Source organism: Eucyclogobius newberryi, unplaced genomic scaffold, assembly GCF_026437365.1.
Source record: "Eucyclogobius newberryi isolate DKJ021-1_F unplaced genomic scaffold, fEucNew1.0.hap1 SCAF_19, whole genome shotgun sequence".
Taxonomy (NCBI): domain Eukaryota; kingdom Metazoa; phylum Chordata; class Actinopteri; order Gobiiformes; family Gobiidae; genus Eucyclogobius; species Eucyclogobius newberryi.
In genome coordinates, this window is record NW_027315823.1 from 20,686,645 (window position 1) to 20,713,355 (window position 26,711).

General features: G+C 37.6%; 1 protein-coding gene across 1 annotated transcript in view; it reads right to left on the minus strand.

Annotated features, from left to right (window-relative positions):
* Positions 1-26,711, minus strand: part of rnf123 (ring finger protein 123) — a 74,995-nt gene that overhangs the window by 47,050 nt on the left and 1,234 nt on the right. The window contains exons 2-36 of the mRNA XM_072452082.1: positions 26,589-26,703; positions 26,319-26,400; positions 25,470-25,549; positions 25,278-25,375; positions 25,140-25,194; positions 24,550-24,635; positions 24,389-24,475; positions 24,242-24,309; positions 24,048-24,173; positions 23,800-23,914; positions 23,521-23,625; positions 23,323-23,448; positions 23,149-23,241; positions 22,796-22,871; positions 22,597-22,712; positions 22,423-22,522; positions 22,282-22,343; positions 21,891-21,962; positions 21,701-21,821; positions 21,529-21,630; positions 17,455-17,555; positions 17,173-17,365; positions 16,362-16,507; positions 14,090-14,173; positions 13,324-13,431; positions 13,065-13,242; positions 12,726-12,800; positions 11,831-11,918; positions 11,497-11,584; positions 11,102-11,186; positions 8,574-8,713; positions 7,782-7,838; positions 7,304-7,435; positions 7,136-7,211; positions 6,730-6,814 (exon numbers count right to left, since the gene is read on the minus strand). Of these exons, the coding sequence (XP_072308183.1) occupies positions 6,730-6,814; positions 7,136-7,211; positions 7,304-7,435; positions 7,782-7,838; positions 8,574-8,713; positions 11,102-11,186; positions 11,497-11,584; positions 11,831-11,918; positions 12,726-12,800; positions 13,065-13,242; positions 13,324-13,431; positions 14,090-14,173; positions 16,362-16,507; positions 17,173-17,365; positions 17,455-17,555; positions 21,529-21,630; positions 21,701-21,821; positions 21,891-21,962; positions 22,282-22,343; positions 22,423-22,522; positions 22,597-22,712; positions 22,796-22,871; positions 23,149-23,241; positions 23,323-23,448; positions 23,521-23,625; positions 23,800-23,914; positions 24,048-24,173; positions 24,242-24,309; positions 24,389-24,475; positions 24,550-24,635; positions 25,140-25,194; positions 25,278-25,375; positions 25,470-25,549; positions 26,319-26,400; positions 26,589-26,670 (3,488 nt within the window). The 5' untranslated portion in view covers positions 26,671-26,703. The remainder of the gene's footprint in view (positions 1-6,729; positions 6,815-7,135; positions 7,212-7,303; positions 7,436-7,781; positions 7,839-8,573; positions 8,714-11,101; positions 11,187-11,496; positions 11,585-11,830; positions 11,919-12,725; positions 12,801-13,064; positions 13,243-13,323; positions 13,432-14,089; positions 14,174-16,361; positions 16,508-17,172; positions 17,366-17,454; positions 17,556-21,528; positions 21,631-21,700; positions 21,822-21,890; positions 21,963-22,281; positions 22,344-22,422; positions 22,523-22,596; positions 22,713-22,795; positions 22,872-23,148; positions 23,242-23,322; positions 23,449-23,520; positions 23,626-23,799; positions 23,915-24,047; positions 24,174-24,241; positions 24,310-24,388; positions 24,476-24,549; positions 24,636-25,139; positions 25,195-25,277; positions 25,376-25,469; positions 25,550-26,318; positions 26,401-26,588; positions 26,704-26,711) is intronic.

The window sequence follows — 26,711 nt, forward strand, 5'->3', positions numbered from 1 at the left end:
AACATAATCTGTGGGACATAACTGTCTACATTGAAAAACAAAGCTTCCAACTGAGAACAATAGTCCGCAATGACAATCACAGCAGGCTTTGCTTGTGTTGTGGAAAACCCAACATCCCTTGAGCCGGGGCCTCTCATGGTCCAAAACTGCTAAGCTAATTATCACTGGTTTCAATCTAATCTCTAGATGACTGTGAGCTGCTTCTGATGTCTTTCAGCCCGAGGTAATGGACAATAATTAGCACCATTGATTTTCTCCTCTACCGTGGGAGGCGGACAAACCCGGTCAGCGCTAATAGTCCTGATGAGAACACTGGGAGGGAGAAGGTGATGGACAGAAATTCCTCTGCAAATATAATTTAGGTAAATCAGTCACAAAAATAGTAAAGCATTTCCACAACAAACACATCAAATTTGAATCATAGTGAGAAAGATGTTGTGTACTTTAGTGGAGTAAAATCAACGGTCCATAATATCTAGCGGCAATAAAACAACCTGGACTCAAAGATGTGTGTGTTAATCTGATCAAAATCAAGGCACGGTGTATGTAGCAATATAAAAATGACACGCTCTCATTGGCTGTTTTGCCAATTTCTTCCATCTGAGGTTACTGCAACATTTTACTCTTAATAAAACTGACAATAAAATCTTCTCATTGAGTCAAGCTTAGTTGATTTTCAAGCTGAAATGTTGTACTTGAACCAATGCCAGGATGAAATGTCAAGGGACTCCAGGTGGAGAGCACACAGAAGGAATTGTTTTGGATCCAACACAGAGCCCTCTAACTGCTGGTTATGATAGTTTACTGGAGGCTCTGTGTAACATTGCTCTTCTGATTTATTACATGCAAACACTTCCTCACCCACAACTGGCCAAAATCTATTAGCAAAGTGGGCTTTGTATGAAATGTACCAGGAGATGGAATTAGTTCACAACACAGCTAAAGGCAAAGTGAAGGACATGAAGGCTGTGAGGTCTTATTCAATTAATATTCAGACTGGAGCAGTAGAAGAGAAAAACTAATCCAGGATTAAAACATGCTAGAGAACTTTAAGTTTTCAAGTCTGAAGTATTCAATTCTGCATAACCAATTAATTCTGGACAGTATTGGGATATGCTGAGAAAAAATAATAATAATTTGACCTGACATCATTCAAGACCGAACAACCACTTTACCAGAATAACCCTGGTCTGGGGCAGGGCCACAAAATCTCTCGGTCTTGAAGCCTTTAGTGTCACTGCATAAACAGACACTAATTAAGGATTTGCATTTGATTAAAAACCAATGGAGTGGCCTCACTGCTGCATTATTAAAAAATTGAATATAACCAACATTTCATCCATAACTCCTTTGAAAAAGCTGTTTTTAGGGGTCTTAATGGTCTTGCTCTTGCTGTAATGTGCGAACGGATACAAAAATATAATAACGAAGCTGTGAGGACAAGCGCGGTAAGTGGGAACTGCAGAGTGAAAAGGTGTCGACGACGCTGGGTCAGTCAGCGTTCTCAGTGAAAGCTTCACACTTATGGAACTCTTGCCGCTGCAGCGCAAGTTCCAGTTGGACATCAGACTTTTCTCCACAAAACTGAAATGCTGTCTTAAAGAAAATGGACAGAGTGAACACTAAACTGCCTTGGGATGTTGAGTGGACAAATACAATATGGCTGACTATTTATTATTTATTTCTATGTATTCTTAACTGTTTTTATACTCACTTTGTAGTGCTTTATTTGTACTAACCTCTTTAAAAGTCTATAAAATGTTTCTTTTAAATTTATATATGGTTTTATGATTTGTGCTACTTTTTAACTATGATCCAGGTCACCCTTGAAAAAGAGGTTTAAATCTCAATAGGGTTTACCTGGTTAAATAAATAAATAAATAAATAGGAATTGTATAAATTTTGCATTTTAGGATGGACAAATGCTGGAAGCTGAATATAATTGAATCTTTAGAATATTAACAGTGAATAGTGTGTAGTCATCTATCAGATTAAGATTACTTTATTGTCACATCACACGGTACTAGAAATAAAATAAAAATGTATCCTGCATGCTTCAATGATAATCCCTGTACTGTCAAATATAAATCTGTCCTGACACAAAATTGTTATATTAGGCTTTAAGTAAAAGACAAACGTTGCATTTTATACAACTCAATCCATTTGTTAATATAGACAATTGTTCTCATTCAAAAACAATGTTAGTGAAGTCAGCAGGACAAGAAAACAAATGCCCCAACAATATTTCAATGACAATAACACAAGCTAATGTTTTGTTCTTACTGGTCAATACCACCATTACGTGTGCACAGGACAATGGAAGCAGATCTGTGGACCAGCAAAAAACCTTTGATGGAACTGGATCATTGGGAGGGACAAAAAAGGTTGAACCGCTGCTAATCTAATGCCTGCACTAACGCCACCGCCTTGTTGCGTGGAATCGAAACGGCAGAAAGCTTTTAACCGCATAACCCCATTAAATGATTTTGTCTTCTTTTCCCATGTGTTTCAATAGAATATAAGGATATATAGGATTGTCAAACACAAAGTCCAACCTCATCCTAGCCTTTTGATATCCACCATGCATTATAGAAAAGGTCTATAAAACAGTATGTATATACTCTACCCTACCCTATACTCTAACACTAAAATAATTCTATGAAACCCAGCAGTTGCAATTTTGGTTAATTTAATTGAACTCCCCAAAAAATATTAAAATAAATATTAAAATATCATAATACTAAAGCTATTAAATATATATTTTTTTCACAGATTTATTTGAATTTATGTGTAGCAGTTCAACCCTACATTTCATCCATTAGGAGCCGTCACTTGCAGTCCATTGTCACAGTCAGATCCCACCGTTTTCTGACTGCCACGATTCTAATGTGCACGCCAACTCCGGGGACTAATTCGAAATTATCTTAGGAAGGCATCATGACACTGAGTTTACATAAGCCAACACAACAAAAAGCGTGAACTGCCATCCTTTTAGACAGTTTTTATTCTTTGTTCATGTTCCACGTTCATGTTCCAAGACAGTGGCAAGCTCCAGAGTTTGTGCTACTTTAATTCCCTATCATATGACAAAAACAACCATCTGCAATCCTTCTGTAATACATTTTAGACAGACCAATTACAGTAGAGATAAAAACACAAGGCACATGATGGGCCCTGTTTCATCACCATTTCATTCATTCATTTTCCCAAATTGAAATGAGAGGTCACAGAGTTACTGCTAATCATCAGCAATAATGCATATAAAACACATGCACACACTGTATTGTTTATGTAAGGCTGAAAAAGCTGCTTTGTGTTGAAGTCATTCAAAAACACAATTATCACAACAGTCAATGCATAGCGAGAGTAGCTTAACATGACAGTTGTAACCACAATCAAGTGCTAATGTATTATTGAGCTACTCTTGCAGCAAAACTAAACAGAATGCTGCAATTATTAACTTCAAAAAGTATTCAAAATAGTAATTCAATCTCTGTTAAAGCCTCAAAGCAGTTTGCTGTAATTGCCCTATGTGCCAATGTGAAATGTTGACTGGCGCTAAAAAATTCATTTGAGAACCAGTCAATCATGAAGAGCTTTCTGAAATGTTTCACTGACGCCTCACTGCCCAAGCCCTTTCTCAATCTCCGTCAATAGTGATTTCATTAACTTTTGTTTGTGTAAAATTCTTGTTAAAAAATATACACCCTCGAACAATTGGTTATTCTGAAAATTGTCACAGATAGACCTATATAGAGATATATTGCTACAAAAAATGGCCAACAGGGAAGTCAAAGAATGACAGACAATTATTATGAGATGGAGATATGATGTATGCTTAAGTGACTGTGGCCTTGGTCTTTCAGGCTGTACCGCTAAAGTAAAGTGAATATGTGGAAATTGGAAAATGGTTTATCTAAAGTAAGTCACTGGGATAGGCTCCAGTCACCCGCGACCCCGAAAGGGAACAAGCAGTAGGAGATGGATGGATGGATGGATGGATGTTTATGTATTCAAAAGGCCAGCAGAGGACAACTCCTATTGCTAATGCACTGAAGGGTGAAGCTTTTTCAGTCAGACTATACAGAGGCTTTCAAAAGTATTCATACACCTGGAACATCTCGTCACAACCACAAACTCAAATAAATTGTATTGGCATTTTATGAGAAAGAGCAACATAAACCAGCACACAATGTGTGCATGATTTCCTTTTTTTTCACCTGAGTTTAAACTTATCTCAGTATAAATACAGCTGTGCTGTGAAGGCCACAGACGTTTGTTAAGAGTTTAGAGAGCAAACAGTAAAGTCCAAGGAACACCCATATGGTCAGGGCAGAGATAAGGTTTAAAGCAGGGTTAAGTTATAAAAAGCTTTGAACACCTCACCAAACACTGTTCAGTCCATCATCCAGAAATGGAAAGACACAACTACAACCATACCAAGACATGGCCGTATACCAAAACATACAGGCAAAACAAGGAGTGGAGGACTCCGTGATCAGAGAGCGAGCAGCCAAGAGGCCCATGGTCTTTACGGAAGAATGGACAGAAGAGAAAGCCATTGTTAAATATCAACCATAAGAAGTCCCTTTTGCAGTTTGCCAGAAGCCATGTGGGGGACCCAGCAAACATGTGGAAGAAGGTGCTCTGTATATTTGTATATTATATACAGTATATTTGGCATAGAACAAAAACGCTGTGTGTGGAACACACCATCCCCACTATCAAACATGGTGGTGCAGCATCATGCTGTGGGGCTGCTTTTCTTCAAGAGGGACAGGGAAGTTACTCAGAGTTGATTGGAAGATGGATGGAGCAAACTACACAGCAATCTGTGTAGAAGAAAATCTCTTAGCGTCAGCAAAAGACTTGAGACTGGGGCAGAGGTTCACCTTCAGCAGGAGAAAGGCCCTAAATATAGCATATAGCCAGAGCTACAAGGGAATGGCTTAAAACAAAACATGTATGAAATGTACCATATGCATAAAATGGCCCAGTCAAAGTCAATCCAATTGACAATCTGTGGCAAGAGCTTAAAAATTGCTCTCCATCAAATCTAACTGAGACATTCCCCAAAAGACTTGCATTGTAATTGCAGAAAAAGTTACACAAAGTATTGACGCAGGGGGGCTGAATACTTTTGCAAGCAGCACTTTTCAGTTGTTCATTTATTTTTTATCTGGAAATCATGTATACTTTTCCTTCCACTTCACAATTGTGTGCTGCTTTATATTACTCTTTCATAAAAAAAAATGTCAATATCATTTATTTTAATTTGTGGTTGTGACGTGACAAATACTATTGCATGCCACTTAGCTGGGGCAACTTTGAATTTGATTAGCTCCATACTTTGAAATATGAGAACTGGAATGGACAAAAGGAGCCTGGTGAAATTGACTGTAAAAACACCAAAGAGACAACTGTTTCAAAGCATAAATGTCAAGTCATATGTTTGCGTGGGCAATGACATCATGCCAAAATACAATGAGCCAGAACAAATGCTGGAAGCGTTCAAAGAATCACATTCCTGTCTATGGCTTTCTGTGGCACCAGCAGGAGCTTTTATCATAATATGATAAAAGTTATGGTTATGTTAAAGTTATGGTTATTACATTTTCTCCACACTGAAGTCAATCATAATTTTATCGTATTTTGACCAGTTTTTTTACCACTGTGTGAAGCACTTTGTGACTATATGAATGTGAAAAGTGCTATACAAATAAAGTTTACTTACTAACGTACTTGCTTACTATCAACACAATATGCCCCACAGTGGACCACATTATATATGTGTGAGTAAGGCATATAAATACAGAACACAACACAGACTCCAAACAGTGGAAGATTAATGTAACGTTAAGTTGACACTACACTTTTCATTCTTTTGCCATCTGTTCAGCTACAGATTTTGTGGGAAATTAGATGGCAATATAATTAGAGTCAAGGTGGCAGGTTCTTTAACTGTGGAGGGCCAACGAGACTTTGGCCAAAACCGAGTTTACCTAAATAGATTTATTATCGCTCTCATTCCATGCTGCTTCTACAGCTGTCAACAGAGCTGTAATTTAGTTTGAGAGTTATTGAGGGGTAATTGGTTTGAGTTCATCATGCCGACCATGTCACAGGAGGAAAGCCACGTTAATTAAATCTTAATTAAATGAATATGACAATCAACAACACCAGCAACATCAACAAGATGTGCTTAGGACTAAGTGACATATTGAAAAATCAATCATTTTGAATGTTTGTTTGTTTGGAGCTATACAAAATATAATATTAAGTATATTATAAAACTGACAAAAATACCAACACAAGTATAATGTATTTTTCCACTGAACACTATTACTCAATCATTTGTGGTGATGGTGATTGGAAACAATCCTGTGCTGTTCCCAGTCCCCACAAGACATCAAAACTTATCAAAAGTATCACATTTTTTTAGTACCGTACTTCTAGTGTAACCCTCTAAATCTAAAAAAGGGTATACAAATATAATGTAATTATCGTTAAAAGCATAACTTTAAAAATGGGTGAATTTCTTTTTTTTTCAAAGCAGCGTATTCCTTTTGTCAATATCACTCACCCCTTAAGACATTTTGCCAAATATAAAAACTAATGTAAATAAAGAAAATGTTTTAGACCAAGACTCAAACAGCTGTTATAAACTTACTTCTTTTTTTCAAAATGTACACAAACATTTAAAAGGTGTAACAAAATATCTCATCTTACCCTTGTCTGTCTCCATCCACTAGGATTCGGACCAAGATGCCCGTAACAGCCACGAGGATGGGGTAATGGTCGACGCTTTCAAGACCTGCAGCAAAAACACATTAATATTGATGGGGGCATCTGTAGATCATATTGCATCAGCCAATTCACAGGCTTCCATTTAGGCTAAATGTAAGTCTGGGTTGAGACTGCACAACCCCAAAAAGATGATAGGATCAATAATAACAACCGCACATGGACAAGAAAACAATGTTGAATCGGGAGAGCATATTATATATATTCTTCAAGCAGATAAAATTGATTTGTTATTGTAAGTAATTGTAAAGTGCAATAACTGTCCCTGTATGAAGCAAATTCTGGCTAGATGCATGTTAGAAATGTGTGTGGAAAAGATTTGAATGTGTACCTGGCAGTCTCAGATTGACAACACGATCAAATAGGTTCTTCTCAGCGGTTACTCTGTTCAGCACCTGGTTTAACAACTAAAAAGTAGAGAGACAAAATAGAATAAAGATAAATAGAGAGCGTGGACATTTTCAAAAACTTAAGGAGAACAAATTGCTGGGCCAAATACCTGTGCCAGTCTTCTAAGGAGGAGCTCAGCAGACGGACGAGACCAGTCTATAAAGATCTCTGGCACCAGTGTAACGGTCATCTCCAGCACACGCAGCAAACTAACAGACAGGTCAAAGCATGTGGCACACACCTGCAGTAACAAGGGGAAAATATGATTCAACTCATGGAATGAATAAAGTGTGAAAGAATTAAAACTACGGGAGGAATGGGCAATATTAATGACTATCTCGATACTTTTTTGGAGTATACCGATAATTATATTCAGTTGATATTAAACTTGTCTTTAAATATATAAGTTGAATGGACAAAATGTGAACAGACTGTAAAATTATCACGTTTTATATACGTTTTGCTGCATTTTGACTATAAAACAATAATCAAGACAATTTTTGCATATCTTCAAAACAACATTCACAATATTATAAATGTTTCGATATATTCCCCACTTCAACTTGAGAGACATGCTAACGGTGTACCTTTAGTTGACGGGTATCCACAAAGTTTCTCTCTGGGCGCTCTGCAGCTTGCTGAATCTAGGAATGAAAATGAGGCAGAAATACATCTGAATAACTTGTTGTGCTGCATAGTTGACAATTTATTAACATTAATTAAAATTATTTATTGCAGGTGTAAAAGGTGCATTATGAAACATATTACCATTATGCATTTGAGAAGACAAAGAATGATACCGTAGTCAATAAATAATTAGTTCCCATGTATTTGTATATAGTAACGTCTGCCAAAAAAGAAGTCGCACATAAAGTAAACAGTAGACCATGTTAAAGTAAACTAAGTCGTGGCATGTGTTTATCAGCACATTGTAGTCAAAGAATTCTGGTTGAACACTAATTTATATAGGAAGGAGAGGGTAATATTGTTTTTTGACAGACGAAGAATGGGAAAGTGTATGTACCTCTCAATGGAGAACTACAAAATCAAACATTTGGAGGGAGTTCTTTTGGAAAAAAATATTTTTGGGCAAGATGGGACAACTATGCCGAACTACCAGTACATGTTTTGGACTGTGTTTTTGTTTTTTTGTTTTGTGCTCTCTCTCTATGTTTTGTTTTTGTTACGCGTTCCTTTTGTGTTTTTTATAACATTAAAAACAACATTAGACATTTAATATTTTGAAAAAGAGGTTAGTGAATAAGAAAACTTTAAAGAAGCAGCAATAAAAATCTAAACTCCAAGGGAGGAAAATGTTTTGTTTTCTTTAAAAGGATATGTATAATTATTATGGAATGGGTCTTCCATTTTGCTCTTACCTCTTGGATCATGCCAATGAACTCCGAGAAGGCCCAGTTGAGCTGGTTCAATACACTGTTGAGGAAGGAGGCCGCCATCTCCTTATCCATACTCAGCAGTTCTGCCATGTGTTTCTGCAGCAACAACGACGGGCACGGTTCTAACCAGGGAAACCAGAGAAAAGTTAATTTTAATATATTCAGTCTGTTAAAAACTAAACAATATCTGGTGTATCATCCCCTCTCCAATGAGACTATTATTATTCAAACTGAACAAAGCATAGTTGGACATTTCGCTTAATTTGTTTGTCAAGTGTCTGTAAATATAAAAAAGGCCGTGGCTACAGAGCCGCGGCGCGGTAAATGGCCCAGCAGGTTCAGGAGCCGCGGCACGGCCATATAGCCTCATGGCTAACTCTAACCCTAACCCTAGCCCTAGCCCTAGCCCTAGCCCTAGCCCTAGCCCTAGCCCTAGCCCTAACCCTGACCCTAACCCTGACCCTGACCCTGACCCTGACCCTGACCCTGACCCTAACCCTAACCTTAACCCTAACCTTAACCCGGCACGGTCAAATAGTGCAGCAGTTTCAGGAGCCACGGCAAGAAATAGTCTAGCAGTTTCGGCCGCGCGCTGCGGCTCTGTAGACGCTCCCATAAAATAAAAACAAATTTTAAAGCATTTTGTTACATTGATGTCGGAAACAAACAGAAATATTGTACAGTTTTGTAGTTAGACTTATGTTGTTGATGACATTCTGTGTCACTTTGTCACACTTTGAATACATTAAGCCGTTATTATAACATGTTATCTATTTATATCTATTATGCTTTTACCATTCGCATTTCAAAAATAACTCTAACCGTTAGGGATACATTGACACAATATTAGTTATAATTCGGCCTGCCATTCCCTATTGTGAGCGATAATTATATTGGTGAGCCCCATTATACACTACACTATATGAACTGAGCAGTCAAACACCTCAGTGAAAAACACTACAGACCAGTACTCCAGATGAAAGACTTGGAGAAGGAAAAGCACCAAAGAATGCAGGAAGAAAACTATTGCAGCAGACAGTGGGTAGGGGGAAGAAAATGTCTACACTAAAAAAATATAATGGGCATAAATATGACAAATGAGGGTAAAATAAATAAGAAAATGAGAAGGGTAGAGACAAGGTGGGGGTGTATACAATACAATGGCTCCTCTGGGACAGGTAATAGGAACACAGTGGAGCTAAGTATTCATTAGGTCTAATAATCCAGCTCCCACTCGTCCTCTTCCCTTCTCCTCTCTGCCCTATGTCTCCACTGGGCTCCCAGAAGAATAACAACACTTCATTAGCCTAGGAGTATTGAAACTGCTCCTGAGGGTTCATTATCCCAAAAAATGCAATCACGGAGTTCAAGCCAAAGTCAGTAAACATTATACCAATTAAAAGCATAGGCAGATCTGTGAAACACCCAAAATGCTGAAATGGCTAGACCTTGTAAGAGGCCAAATTGATGGCAGAGCATACGGCTAATAAATCATTATTTGACATTATGCAATTTAAAAAATAAGCATATGTAGAAGAAGATAGGACTGTGCCAAACTTAACATCAACACCAGCACTAAATGTGTAAATAACGCATGGGCCCTGGGAATGCACTCTTCCTGCTGACAAGGTTTTCATAAAAACTACTTGGTACAAGTTTAATCATGTTCATAGACTTGTTACCAAAGGTCTAAATACGACATAGTACAGACTAAAGGTACTATGTGTGGATGAATGAAACTTACTTTGAAAACTAGCAATTGATAGATCCCCTGAAATGCATGCAAATAAAAAGTCACAAAAATTATTATTGAGTTGTTTCATGCAGGAGAGAACAAAAAAGGAAAAGGGGAATTCAGGACGCAATAACCAAAAAAACAAAACATTCAAACAAAAAAGAATGATTGCAACAGCTAAGGGCATGGCATCCAAAATAGGTTCCAAAACAATAATGTGGTTGAGAGAAAACTTACAAACAATTGCTAATAGTAATAATGATAATGATGATAATAATAATAATCCGACCACCAACATTCACTTACACACCACATCCATACATGGCAAAGTGGGTGGTTGGTCTTGCCTAAAGGACATGACAGCTGTGTGAAAATATACCTGGTTTATCTTAAAAGACAATATATACACAAGTGCGGAGACAGGTTCCCAAAGTATCAGTGTTTTAGTTTGACAAAATAGTGTTTTCTCAGAAATCTGCAGTGTGAAGTTTCTAAAACTAGTTTCTAAAACTCCATATGACTACAACTGAACCTTTTTCTACAATGGAACATTCCTGGACAAATGCGGGATTACGCCGACAGTGTGATAAGATTATTTCACTGAAATTGTGTTCTCTTCTTTCTGCAATATTTCTGTAACACTGACTTTACTGATTCTCACAATACAAGACTGCTGCCCAAACACAGTTCTGAGAAACAGAATGGACCAAGGCACAGGCAGTGAGTAAACAAATGTTCAAGAAGCCCTTGGTTTGAGATGTGTGGGAGCACCTACTCTGCAGACTGGGGAGATTGGCATCTTCAGGTTTGGTTTTGAGAAGGTGAGGCAGTCGAGTGTACCTGTAGCCAAAACCACAACCCTGAAAAACAACATGGTCGGTGAATAACAGAATGACTTTACTTGCTCTTAACACTAGCAACTGACATCTAATAATTCAATCTAATTTGAAAAAGGTGGCATTTTACGATGGAAAATCAACAGAAATGTATGCAATATATTCGAAAATCATATCAAAAAACATGTTCTGCAAAATGTACAATCTTGCCCAGTTCTGGTTTCAAGGGATTGTGATTTCTATCCATTTGTTTAATTTGTTGTTTTACTTAATTTGATATATTATATAGTTGCTTTGCTATGGTCTGAAATGAAGTGCTGAGTGCAGAACTTACCCTCCAAAGTCTGACCAGTATCCAGTTAGTCTGAGCCCATGGCCTTTGCTCGTACGGAGCCAACAGGTTCCTCATCATGGCAACTCTTCTACAATGTACAGAGATAGTTTGGGTCACACGCAGCAGTTCATAATTACTTTTAAGTATTTTTACAATCTCAAATCCTACAGCGTATGTGTCAAATCCGATCCAAAATTAGATCAGATCAAATAAGTTTGCGACAAAGAGCGTTTCTATTTTTGTTTTCCTTTGACAGGTCTACGCAGAAACACTAAAATATCTAATTTAGAAGCGTTGCATAAAGATTAAAGCAGCGATGACATCAAGCACTCACTGTTCCTCTGGAATCCTCTCCACCGCCCTGAGGGATTGTGGGTAACAGACATAGCTGGCCAGGGCTTGCATCAGAGAATCTTTAATGTCTACAAGGAGAATATAGAAGATATTTTAAAAAGGTAGTGATTAGCACTTGGTTAAGGTGTTAATAAGTGCTTCGTATTTTTCACATCTTCATCAGGCAATTAACATAACAGAGGCACACAACACTAGAGAGAGACATCATTGTGCAGTACAGAGACATCATTGTGCAGTACAGCAACAACATTGTGCAGTACAGCAACAAAAGAAAAGTTTTTTTTGTATCAACATGAACTATTGATAGAAAAAAATGTACAGCTATGTAATGTTTTTGGGGGAAATTATGTACCGTATTCCACAGTTTTGTACTTCATAAGGCCGTAGCTATTCTATTACTTGGTTTACGGATTTTTAAATGAACTATATTGAACAGGCGGGCGAAATATAAATTTCAAAAGATTTGTTCTTCCGGGTTTGCCCAAAACGGAGACGCGGCGCGCAGGAGAGTGTAACAGTAGATTTAGCGTGTTTTACACTCAGAACTCACACTTCTAGGTGTACAGCCTTAGTCGCACTGGAGAAAATGTGGTAAACGGGTTTAAAATGTGTATTTGCGATATAAAAGGCGTAGGAAAACGGGCGCGCGCGCTCTCGGCGATAATCTAAGTGCGGCAGATCCATAAATCAAGTAATAAAATAACCGCGGCCTAAGGGGAGCAAAAAAAAGTGTATTTTACCATTAAAAGCAAACAAGGCTAATGAAGGAAAAACAGGCACCAGATGATTACAAAAAGGAAATCTTTGACAGCAAAATTGGACCGCCTACAGTCTATTCAGAACCAAAACACAAAAATGAAATGTATATGAGTTACCTGTTCCAACTATACGTGGATCTGCAAAGTGCTTAGCGAGGATAGCAGCGAGCTGAGCCAAGGTTTCCTCATAGCCTGGGGAAATAAAAGTGGAATTAGACAAGGGGACCTGTGTTTTGCTTACATGGCAACCCCAGCAGTAATTAACTATGGTCACAAATTGGGTTTTGCATAATTGTATTAGTAATGTATGTTTAATATTAAAACACAAACATGTATGTAAAACAGGAAAACAAATCAAAGAGCTGTGAGCTTATATTAGTATTATATAAATTGCATAATTAAAAAACAATACTTAGGTATTATGAAATGTAATGTAAAAAGGGTACTTTATATTACCAGGTAGTTCATCCATGCTGTTGGCTGGGCTGAAGTAGTTCTTCAGAGCACTGTACGCATTCATAGCTACATTGAGGTAGAACTCTGGTGCAAAGGCAAACAAAGATCCGGTGTTGTCGGCATGTTCAATGGTTCGGATGCATACACACAGCAGCCAGTATATATCGAACATCTTATCCTGAGGAAATTTAAAACAGGACAGGAAATAATGTTAAAAAGTTGTCATTTACAGTTCAGTTAATGCACAAATTTAAATCACCTTTGAGTAGACAGTGGCATTAATCCAGGCCAGTCTTCTACTGAGGTGGTTGAGCTTTTCTGCAAAAACCTTCTGGCTTTTCTGGAGCTCATCCAAAATATCTGGTCTCTAAGAATGACACAGTGTACAAGTCTCAGTTTTTCTTTATATGTAACATTTGTTTTCTGTATCTTATTGGTTTGGAGGTTTTTAAGGGCAAGGTAAAGGTGCACTTTATGCATGCAGTTGGAAAGTCAACATTTTGTTCATGCCAGGTGCCACTGAGGTAATGAATGGTCCTTTCACATTCATACATTTCTTTATTTCACATTGTTATATTACTGTTAAGTTTGCTAGTAATTGCACAGCAAGGTGCTACAGTAATGAGACAACATCACAGTACTGCTGACAGTGGTGCTGACAGTGGTGCGGCCAATTACCTCCAACACAGCACCAAGAAAACAAATTATTATATTCAAGTTAGTTCTAGCAAAGCCCAAAGAAACTTTCATTCTTCAAGCACATAAAAACGTTGATACCTTGAGTGAGCATTGTCATAGAAATACGTTTTTTCAACAACAAAAAATCTGAAAACAAAAACTCATTAGATGTCTATTGTCTTGTTTTTCCTTATCTTGCCTAGAACCCCTGAGAATGAAACAGCCTACGATTTGACTAGCAATGCAAAAAGAAGAAAAGTGTTTCAAAGAATTTTTAGTCCCAATTTTAGTCCCAATTTTTAGTCCCAATTTTAATCACAATCACAATTTTTTTTTAATGAACTTACTCTCACAGGGCATCGTGCTATCTTCTCCTCTGTGTCCTTCAGAGCTACAGCATACTCATGAACATCATCTGAGACCACCACCATCTGAGAAGGAAAGATATATTTTTTATCCTTTCTTCTTTTTCCATGGCCAGTGCCTTCATTTTCATGGTAAAAACATTGACCAAAAAGCCATCACACACATAGATAACTCCATAAGACTTTGTATTTATACTCATTTCATGCCCCTGGGCCGAGTGGCAGGACATATAATATACTATACATAAAGATCAAGATTGTGTCATCAAACCTCATAGAATTCTCATTTAGTCTCTTTAGTCTAGCGATTTGAAGATGCAAAGAACTGGAGTTAGAACTCACATAAAAAAGACTGGTTTAGTTTAGAACATGATAAATGTACCAGCAGTGACCCAGCTCTTTTGGTCTTTGGATTATTGCAGAGCTACAAACAAACAAGGATGATTTTGTCAATGATCAATATCAAAAGTATTTGTTCCTTAAAAGTACAGAATCAATTAAAGTTCCTGAATCTAGACAGTCCAAATTAGACTTTAATATACCAAACACTATTTTACTATACACATTTTACTATAACAATCTCCCTGGGTGAATCCAATATCAGATTTTGAGGCACTGCCGCACATAGCAAGCTATAAAAGCTGTTAAACTTAGGGCACTGGTGGTGGCTATACTTTTAAATAAAAAATGGGATGACACAATATTTGAGCGGTTAAAAGGCTTTGTTGACATAGAGGCCAATCCTTGTTCCAACACTGCAGGGGATTATATCGAAATGAGAAGGATAAAACACTTGTGCTGTGTGATGTGAGAACAAAATTGGTACAAAAACAAATGATAGCACTTCTGCTCAAATGCACCAAATAAACTGCCCGTGGTGATAGAGTCAAAACTGGGGAAAAAGGGAGAATTTACTGAAATACTGATTTGAGTAGGAAAGGGTTTTTTTTATCTATCCATGGTTATCCTGTAGGGTTGTAATGATTTAGAAATATCAATTGATCTCAAATAATGAAAATGTTTATGTCATTATGTTTGACATGCACCGCCATCTGAAAAGTTACATTGTGGACTTAAAATTAGAACCTTCCATGATAAAACATAATACTGCTGATGCTTCAGTCAGTTACAGCTGAATGTTAAATATAATTTATTTTACTAAACAATATAAATTGATCACAATTTAAAGCCCGTCTTTCCCTTCTCATTCTAAAGAGTTATGATTATAGGCCTGATTTAGTCATATCACAGACACTAAAATGTGAATGAAAAGTCTGCGTAAATTAGACTTGTGGTGAAATAATCTGCTTTAGTTGAACTTTAGTGTTTTGTATTCAAATGATCACTGAATGGATTGAGACAAAATCTAATTAATTCAATATAAAAGTTTAAAATAAAAAGTCAGTCAGGATTAAAATAAATCTTATTTGTGAAGAGTTGTGATCTGATGTGTCCTGTCCAAGCAGTGAGAGTTGTAAAAGTTTCCATTTTGATACTTTGTTTCTTTGGTTCACATTAGTTAGTTCTTAGCTCGTGAAATACTAACACAACGTTGCAAATATTCACTGTAAAGTGATTATGGCTGTATCCATGTTTACTGGACTCACATTGACATGTAAAGAGAAAAGCGTTCATGGTCGGCATTTACGCATATTACCGGTGCGCATTTTCAAAAGTGTGAGGGATGTGCCCCCCTTAATGTATGGGTCTGATTCCCATGGTCAGAATATACTGTACATCATGCATACAAATGTAACTCTAACAATCTGTGGATTGGGACTCATAGGGAGTTCCCTAGATCATGACACACATAAATGCATTGTTATTTTATTTAGTTATTTGTGAACTAAGGCTGAGGATTTTGTTTTTTTGGATACAGTAAAACTGCTGCACTACACACACAATGTCATATATACTACCAAATTTGCCAAAACTTTAACGGGGACATTGTATGTTGTCACGGATTTGAGGCTCGAGTGCTCAGAAAATTTCAGTTTTCATCTACTCCCTATTTCCACTCACTATGTAGTACTTCAGTAGACTATATGTCATTCATGTACGCTTAAAAATGTCACATACACATTTTCAACAATAAAAACCTAAATATAAATCCGCTTCTTGTTACAGTGCACTCACTTCTGCAGTTTTGACCAGGAAGTCAATGAACATGCTTCTTAATATTAAATACCTGGGAAAGAAATGTCTTCTGTCTAAACAGTTTTTTTCAGTCACCACTCCATAAATCTAAATCTACCTTGCCGAGTTGCTGGTGAACACTAAGGTTGTACATCATCACAATTCCATCAACAATTTCCAGCAGGGACTTGTCTGCGATTGGCTGCTCGGGTTCTTCCATCGGTCGCCCCAGCAACAAGCCATCGTTTCCATGGCTTCCCTCGACTTGAGCGTTAAAAGGAGCAGAAAAAAGTTTACATAATGCAAGTAAGTTCAGGTGTATTTTGTATAGTCTGAAACTCTTAGAGGAATCAGGGGGTTACAACATTATTACAATATGTACAGTTATAATGTATTATTATTTTGTTTAATTAGGTCCGGACAGTGCATGTTAATGAAATTATTATAGCCATGGGTTATTTTCCATCCATTTTCCCGCATTCACTCTCACAAATACACTCTCTTTCATACACCTCCAAGCTGGGTGAAATGTATAGCCAAAGGACACAGAAACAATATGCTGCCCCTTTATGCCTCAATGTAGTCTAACCCCTGGCTTTGCACAACCCAAAACAGCTAAGATGGTCATGAATTTAATAAATAATTGTCCAGATTGTCTAGCCAACAGCCATTAGATGCATTACTGGACAAAACTGAAAGAGTTTGGCAAGAAACAAAGTTGGAGATGTAAAAGCACCTAAACAAATAGAGAAAAAGGGGAAAATACTAGTCCAAAAAGTTTGGTAACTGTGGCATTCACTTCCACATATCAAGTAAGTACATTTGAAAACATAAGATATAACACATATTTTCTTCCCAGTTACCATATATCATACCCAGATGAAACAGATATTTTTAGAAACATTGATTTTGAGTAAGCCGATACTTACTATCCTCCTCAGTTCTTTGTTCCACAGCAAGTGTTCGAACCTTTACTTTTTCTGGTTGTGTAAAAGGTCGTCTTGGGGTCATAAGACTAACAGCGGCTGTGCTAAGAAACCGGTTTGCTCGTCCCAGTGTTGGAGAACTTAACCAGCTGGGACGAGCCAGGGCTCCACCCATAGCTGCAGCGCCAAAAGGTCTCTAATGCAAGGTCAAAAAGATATGGCATGTTATCGCTATGCTAAAATTATTTTGTTGTGTTATTTAAGACAATGAAGAGCATATAAAACCTGAGCAGCTCCATTTTCTTCATCCTCATCAAGATCATCCATGGAAGTTGACTGAATCTCTGCAGGGTCGATGATGACGTTAGCTTTACTGGCCAAGTCGTCTGATGAAACAGAAAAAGAAAGTTATGAACAGTGATTTCCACCTGACATTTTTAATCTGTTTTTTAATCTGTATAATGCAATATAAGGCACTGGTATGAAAAATATTGCTTTTTTTAAAATAAAACACTGCAATATAGATATTTAAAATAATAAATCATTCCAAATTTTATGGCAAGAAGACACACTGGCTGAATACATTGCGATTATGGGCGCAATGGTGGTAGATATGGGGAGAGGGTAGAGATGATGATGAGGACGATGTGTGGGATGCAGAGGAGGAGAAGGGGAGGTGGTGGTAGATATGGGGAGAGGGGAGAGATGATGATGAGGACAATGTGTGGGATGCAGAGGAGGAGGAGGGGAGGTGGTGGTAGATATGGGGAGAGGGGAGAGATGATGACGAGGACGATGTGTGGGATGCAGAGGAGGAGGAGGGGAGGTGGTGGGTCGCAGCACAGACTGAAAGCGGCCGCGCCAACTGCATGAGGGTTTAAATGGGGCAAACTGCGCTGATTGGGAGCAGAGGAGGTGCGGCCTGACACAGGGAGGAGTAACACAAAGCATCAACTTTTCATTGCAACATATGAATTCATTTGTACTTATGAACGCATTTGAACTTAGATCTCTAGAAGTTGTGTCATTTTGAATTTGATCTTATTTTATTTTTTGATGTGCTTTTTTGCAAACCATGGGGAAAAGTGATACAAGGACTTTATGGCTAAAAAAATCACAACAGGGAACTGCATTTAACTGTTTAACCGACTCTGAACCTCTTAAAAAAAACAGAAAACATATTGTTTATTGTGTCTCAATTTATTAGGAAATCCTATAAACTCTCACATCCTTTTTTTTCCCTGCAAATCTCTTTGTGATTAACAGCTCAGGAGTGTTTGCCACTTACAAATCAGGCTGCATTTGTTTCTTCCTCCTGGTCCTGACTTCCTCTCTATATGCAGATGGAAACTCTCTGCCCAGCATTCAATCACATTGATAAACTAATCAATAAATGAGGTCACGCCTAGTTCACGACAAATGACACAGGATCATGTGGTGCTGGAGTAATGAACACCCAGAAGATTTATGGGGCGACGTGAGAAGATGTGTTAATCAACCCTTGACAACAGTGTATACAGGGAACAGGCACAGGCAGGATGAGGCAAACAAAGGATATGATAAAAAAAAAATAAACAGAAAGACTACAGAGCGTATCGTTTTTAAGTGATATTAGGTAGATTCAGAAGAACTTTGTTGAACTTTCATATATACCATTAAACTATTAAAACGCAAATTGAAAAATATATACTTCATATAAAATAATACGTATTACTTACAGGCTTTATTTGACTAGATAAGATAATAACAACAGATCAAATTGAAAATAATATCTCTACTAATAGCTTCAAACTCTTTCAAAACAGTCTGAAAATATTATATATCGTGGTAAAGGGCCTGTATGGGTATATAACAATGGAAAGAACCTGTTTGGATATTAAAAACGTACGTTCAGGGAGACCAGTTGGCTTAATGCAGTGAAAATGTGTCACAATATCACATATCACAATTATGCAGTCAGATCTATGTTTCTCTCACGGCAGGTGAATATAGACCAGTGGATTTACTCTGTCACTGCATCCAACAGATCAGTGTGTGGATGCAAAACTTTCCAGTTGAACTCAGACAAGACTGAAATCATTGTCTTTGGCCCACAGAAACAAAAATAAATTGTTAGCAGTCACCTCCAGAGTCTACCTCTAAAACCTACAAATCAAGTTAGAAATCTGAAATCAAAAATATAGTGTCTAAACGAAACTTGGAGAGACTTATCCATGCGTTTGTCTCCAGTAGATTAGACTACTGTAACAGCCTGCTCACTGGCCTCTCCAAACAAGCTGTAAAACAGCTGCAGTACATCCAGAACGCTAAAATCTGGAACATTCTTCCTGAAGATGTGAGACAGGCTTCTACTCTGACAATGTTAAAATCTAAGCTAAAAACAGTTTTGTTTAGCTGCGCATATGACTGAAAGGGTTTTACTTACACTCTTCCCTTTGTGTTCTTTGAGTTTTTTGTGATTTCTGTCATGTCTCGTGATTGTGATTTTAATGCATTTTTTCCTCTTGTGTGAAGCACTTTGAATTGCCTAGTGTACAAATTGTGCCGTACAAATAAACTTGCCTTGCCCTATTGCAAGACTATATCTGAACACTGAAAAATGTACTATATTCATAAGAAGCAGAGGTACGTCCATATTTCACACAAGTCACTAACCCTCAATAAAGGACTTATATCAGTATTCTTTATTTCACATCTTAATTTTCTAGAATACAAAGCATGTATATCAGAAACTAAAATGAAATGTCCCTTCAGCCCTTATACTGTGACTTTGAAAGGTTATGTTACACAGTTATAACTAACCACCCACAGTGCTTCTCTAAATAAGTACTCTGGACCTAGTTTTGCACTAAAGATCTAAATAAATTACCCATTATGTCAGGTAATTGATTTCAGCAGTGCCACTCAGTCTTCCCTGGCACTGAACGAAGAGCATATTGCCTGCACAGTGAATTTCTAAAGGGATTATCAGTCTACATTACACACTTGTCTGCTGCATCTGCTGACAACAACAAGCAAATATATTGATTTAGTTCTTCAATTTGACAACAGCTTGGCTCATGTAAACAAAGCAGTGACCGTGTTTGGACTAGATATTGGCATCACATGCTCTTACTAAATGGAGTTATGTACAGTGCAAATGCTATTCATATGCAATACCGGGTATTTAGCTGAAATTCTGTAAGATTTACAACAACTGACTCAGCACTTCAGAATCCAAAGTTAAATACATATTTAAAGTCCCAGTAAAGGTGAACCAATACTACCCCCTAGTGGAGCCAAGGAACAGCCACACAGCATATTTTAAAAAGATGATCAATACCATAGGATCACATAATATCCCAGAACATTTCTCGTGAAGGGTACAGGCAGGTGGCGTGTCTCCATGGAGCATTAAAGCTGGGGTACCCCACTTTTAAACTGTGTAAAAAGGAACTTTGCCTTTAAATTTATCAAAATAACTCCTAACTCTCAGAAACCCAACACATCGGCAAAACTTTCATTTACAGGTGCGTGCATGGCTTTAGAGGCATTTTTTTCTGATACCAAAGTGAAACTGGTGCGCCAAAGCTCAGTCAAACCTAGTGCTGCTCTTACTTCCAGGTTTATGATAGATGAAAGACGTATTATTAGGTAGAGCCAGCACACAGCGGTATCATTTGTCTCTGGGAGGGATGAAACTAAATACATTTAAATTAAAGGTTTTTATTACACACAAAAAATGGAAAAACATGCATCCTTACCTATTTTTGTTAAAAAAGAAAGACCTTCTTTAAACAGAAATGGAGGGCTAAGATTCAATCTTCCTGGTATCTATAATGGTATACTGAACCCCTGGAAAGGTAGAGGACCAGGACAAGGACATTTAGATGCTAATCAGGTACTCAGGGTGGTTGAGCCAGGGTCTCACAAAGACAAAGAGGATTCTAATAGCCCATTAAAATTCTGAATAGGCTAGCTCGGTAGATACAAGGGGGGAGTTTCTGTTGAAACAAACAACTTTTGCTACTTCAGGAAGGCTCCGCCCAATGGGCGGGTCTTACCACAGAACAGTATTAATATCGGAGTTCTCGACCTAAATTCTTTTATTGACAATGACTCTTGGATGAGAGTCGAAACGTCTATTTTTTCAAACTGAGTCCAGATGACTACAACTGAAGCTTTTTCTACTATGCATCCTTACCGTGAGCCTCTCCATAGAAAACCACATTATGTGAAATAAATACATGATAAATCCAAAAAATGTAACATAAATCCACAATGTAATAAAATTGTCACTTCATAAAGTAACAAAACCACAATTGGTAATGATATTGCTTTAGAACCAGCAATGAAGAATTTTGTTTGGATTTAACAAACCTTTGAGAGTCTTCTTCAAATGAGAGAGAAGTCCCCCAAGTCTCTGCAAGTCAAAGTAGTCCACCTTCCCATTGTAGAAGAGCTGGGGAGGGACATAGGCCGCTGGAACAAACATTCAAAGTGTCAGAGCGCATCTAAATAAGTCATGTTTTATCACGCTGTTTAGGCACACCTTCACTGTTAATGGTGCCTGGAGTTTTTCTTTTGCCTTCATCCCAGCAGGTTCTTACGGCCGTAATAAGCCGATGGAGGAAACAAACCATGTATTCAGGAGGACACAGCGCAGTAGGGTGCTACAAACAAAACCATATTAAAACATAAGACCAGAACAACCAGGAGACTGCAATATGCTTTGTTTTTACCCCTCTGTTGCTGGCATTTTCCTGAAGAAATTTCCTGAACTTGTTTAAAAAGATGTACCGTGACGCTTCCCCCTGACCAAAAGTAATCATGTAAACAATTCAGTTTGATTGCATTTCCAATCCAGACCTAACACTAGTGAAATAGATAGTCTCCCATTCAAGTTTTCAATTAGGTATGGAGTTTATCAAGAAAATCTATGTTCATTATAATTATTATTCTTTATAATTTTACCACCACTGTCAGTCATTTGAGTTACAAACGTAAGTATTTAATACAGTATTTAATAGAGTTGGACATGACATTGTTTTAACTTTCCACCAATAATATAGCTATAGCCCATAGTTTAGCTAAACAATAAAACAATCTAACAATCAAATCTAGACTACTTACTGTTGTTTTATCCTTGTTGTTTAACAGCAGTTTCAATATCTGCACTTGTAACTCCTCAACCACTATATAAAAAAAGACAAATGTGGACGTTACATTTCCGAATGTAAACACTACACAACTGAAATGTAGGTAATAAGTGACCTTCGATCCTCTTTTTGAGTCTCTGGCAGCCTCTCTCGTAGGCTCGACGTCTTAGGCGCTCATCTGCACTTTCATCTTTGGGTTCTCGCTCATCTTTTCCCTGCAACAATGCTTATTATAGAAAAGCCCTGCTCAAATTATAATTGACCAGTAATAGACTGTTGAAAGTGTTACCTCTTTGTCAAAGTGAGTTGGCCACCAGGTTGTTGGTATGAGCTCTTCTAGACCTGCCTCCTTCACTCTCAGAGGGGTCTTAATATAGAAAAACACAACTGAGCGCATCACATCAAATGTAAATATCTGTCAAGGCCACAACTGCCTTCAGGCCAAAGTTTTGATGCAATAATAGTTCTTGATAACAGCTACAAAGGATATAATACATTGCTCAGCAGGTATTTTCTTGATTTTTCATGACGCAGTATGGCAGTAGTCAGACGCAAGTAATGAATCTGAAACAAAACAAGAAAAGCAGTCTTCTTTGTAAGTACAAATTAACCAACACACTCTCTTTCATACACCTCCTAGTGTTGATTTATGGACTTAAAAACAGTGCAGCTCTCGGAACCATGTAATGGGTAGAATATGAAATCACACATTGGGGAAATTCAGAATGGAGTGTTTTTGATGCTCAGAGGGAACAATGTTATAACATGGTTAGAAGCTTTAAAAGTCAAATTAGCAAAATATTTGGCCTTTAAATAAAAGACAAGAATAAAAGCATCTTACCTGGAAACCAAGATCAGGTATTATGGGGGAAAAACGATAGGCCCGCAGTAATGACATCATAAGCTGCTTCAAACACTCACTGACTTCATATTCCTTTTAATTCAAACCATAACTGTTAATACGTCTATATGGGTTTATACACAGTAGAATATAGAAAACTCAAATCAGTGTTACCTCCATAAGTAGCCAAAAGAGGTCAAGCAGCTGTTGAATGAGTGGATGCTCATCAACTGAACCTCCACCCTCCAGAATGCCCAACAGAAAGTTCATCAACACATCCTCCACCAAGTAAACTTTACACTGCCAATGAAAACAAGGCTTTAATAAATGCACACGTTTAACCGTGTGTGAGTCAACATTGAGCTATTTTACCATTAAGGGAGCAAAGTGGTTGAATATGTGAGCCAAAGTTATTAGGACTGTGGGCTCTCCGTTAAGCCTCCACCCTGAAATGTCTTTCTCTACCAATCGCTCCTCCTATGAATAAAAATATGGTTTTGTAATCAAATTATCGAGGGAATTAAAACAGCAAATCGTAGCTTGTTAAGACAAACAAAAGCAGCACTTGTACCTGCTCAAAATAATTGTGCTCTGCTTACATCAGTGGAGTAGCAAACCCAAAATGTAACTTGCGTTTAGCCAAGTTGTTACCTGTAAATCCAGAGCTGTGGACAGGACATTTTTGACATAGCCCAGAAGTTTGTGTGCTTTCAACAGATCTGCCGTTGGTGGATTCTGAAGCGGCAAGTATCCATCCACAGGATATGTGAATCAAAAATGGGTTAAGGTGGAACAGACAATGACAAAAAACATCAAGCCAGCTAATTGAAGAAATAAAACAGAGCAGTGCTTATAACAACATAGAAAAAACAGACAGAGATATTGGGCGTAAAGGATATCGGAGCGGTCTGCTACCAAAATTGAAAGCCACTGACTCTTTAAAGGAAAGACTAATAGCAGGAAAGTATGCAATGCCTGGGCCCATTTTAATATCAGTAAAAGCAGTTCCCAAAGATTGTCCATTCCTGGGAAAATTAAACAGCATTTAGTGATGTTATTAACAATATAGCATAAACATTCAATTAATTCTTACAAGCAAAACGTGATGGTTCCTTCATCCAAGTCTATCAAACAGCTGACAATGTCTCCAGCCGCCCATGACTGTGAAGAGACAATAAATAACAGTGAATAAGAGTTAACAGACGTCTGTTAGTCATCTGCACATATTAATAAGATTTACCTTTCCATAGTTTGTGGTTGTAACATTCCATTTGCGGACTCTGTTCCCATCATATGCATAGGAGTCAGGAGTATCACCCACTCCCTCCTACCATACAGCAATACAAAATATGTGAATAATCATTTGTATAAAAATGTATAAATTGCAAAACCTGTGTTTACCTCCTGGTTAAAGCGACAGTTGAGTGTACACCACCCAATCTGCATGAGACCCTGGGAGGAGATTAGCACTTCATATGCCCATTTCCCTATGTAAGACCAGAGGAAAACGACAAGGTGAGCCACATTTTTGTGGCATTGCAATTTACACAAAATTACACACACAATTAATAGACAATTGATCATATAAAAATGCTCAATCGGCGACATGTCTGGTGAGTGTGCTGGCCATGCATGACCTAGGATGTTTTCAGCTTCCAAAAGATGTTATACAGATCCTTGCAACATGGGGCCATGAACATGTCCCATTGAGCATGTTTGGGATGCTCTTGATCGGCATATTCGACATCTTTTGAGTTCAGCTCATGAAAAATGGGTTAGTGCTGTGTTTATATTTTATTCAGTGTACGTGATTTATTTCATGGCTCTAACCTAACCTATAACTCTGTCATATTAATGCAATATGATGTGTTTAACAGTTTTACTCGTACATAAACATTTCAGTGTAAAAATTACACCGCCTGCAGTTTGTATCTGTTTACATTATTTATTTACTTAAACAATAAATGTAAACACTACAAACTGTTATTTACCTTTGTAAACACATGTTGTGGCTCGAATGGAGCTGAAGTTGCTGTGGCCAATGACCTATGAAAAGCAGGATTTAAATAGAAACATTTACATAACATATACAGTATATGTATTTAATGAGTAAAACACACAATACTTACACCTAAAAGATCATCATCAACAAACAATAGGCCCTCAAACCCACTGGTGTGATCGAGGACAACAGGCTGGGGACCCAAACGTCCTTCAATAGTTTGATCTAAAGTAAGAATGAAAGCACACGCTTATTCATATAGTGAACATCTAAGAGCAGGTATATATTCATCTTCAAATACAATAGATTTCATGTGTACCTTTACCATCATCTGTGGGTTCCCCCTCACAGAGCAACCTTTCTAAGTGAGAGCCAAGATCCTGAAATCCAACAGGTTTCCTGAACATTGACAGAGAAACACAACAATATTGCATTTTAGTTACTGATTACTTTAATCAAGGCATTTGAATTAAACACACAGGATGTGTTTGACAGCGTTACAGTAACAAATAAAGACTCAAAGGCAGAGGTGATGATTCTTAACTTGATAATTTGACAAATTTGCCAAGAAGATTGATTTTTAATATTCAACTGGGGTATATAATTTAGACATTGAAGCATGTGTTATTGCATGTTCAGTGCACCATGCAATTTCTTTATATTTCATTATGAGCTCAAGTCCATGTATGAAAGGCCCTCTGCTTGGTGTGAGAAAACATGGACTCTTATGGGTAGAGGTAACACATACAGCAGGTCTGGCCAGAGGAGAGTGGTGAAAGGGCTCGACGGTGTGTGTTTGTATGTGGATGTCTATGTATAGACTCCAGAGAGTAACATGAATCTACTTGGCTTAAGAAAATAGGCCAGTGGCTCAAGGCAGAGGAACAGTCTGGGTCATCTGGGCACAAACACACACAAAACAAGAATGCATATCTCTACAAGTTATCCACCTCCAGCCTGTTATCCTTTCTGCAGTCATCTAAACAATCTAAGTGTAATATTTTGTCACTGAAACAAAAAAGAGTCTGTATCACATAAGTAGAAAAAAATCAGGAAGAAGTGAAAGAGTGAAATGCGTTTTAAAATTGTTCCAATAAAAAGCATCACATACTCTACAAAAATTAATAATCAGTATAAGAATCATTTTCAAAATGCGTAAAACACACACCTGAGAGAAGCCACAGCAGGCTCCGTGGTGGAGGGAAATAGATGATGAAGATAATCACTCAGGAACTTCTCACTAACGATGCCTGAAAAAAACAAAATCATATTTTATAAAAATTCAGGAATGTTGGGCATCACAAATAATGATAAGAAATAGCATATTGGATAATTTATTCCATGCGCATTTCTCATTTTAAAATGTCTTAAATATATTTATTAGACAGTTATTTCAGAATATTGTTGAATAAAGAATGATAACTTATTAAAAGACAACCTGTGGCTTTTGGTTTGTCTGTGTCTGAAGCTAATCTATAGTTACGACGTGTCAGCGTAGTTCCACCTCCTTTAGATGTCATGGTGCTTGTCTGGAGGTTCCTCACCCATAAACACTGCCAAA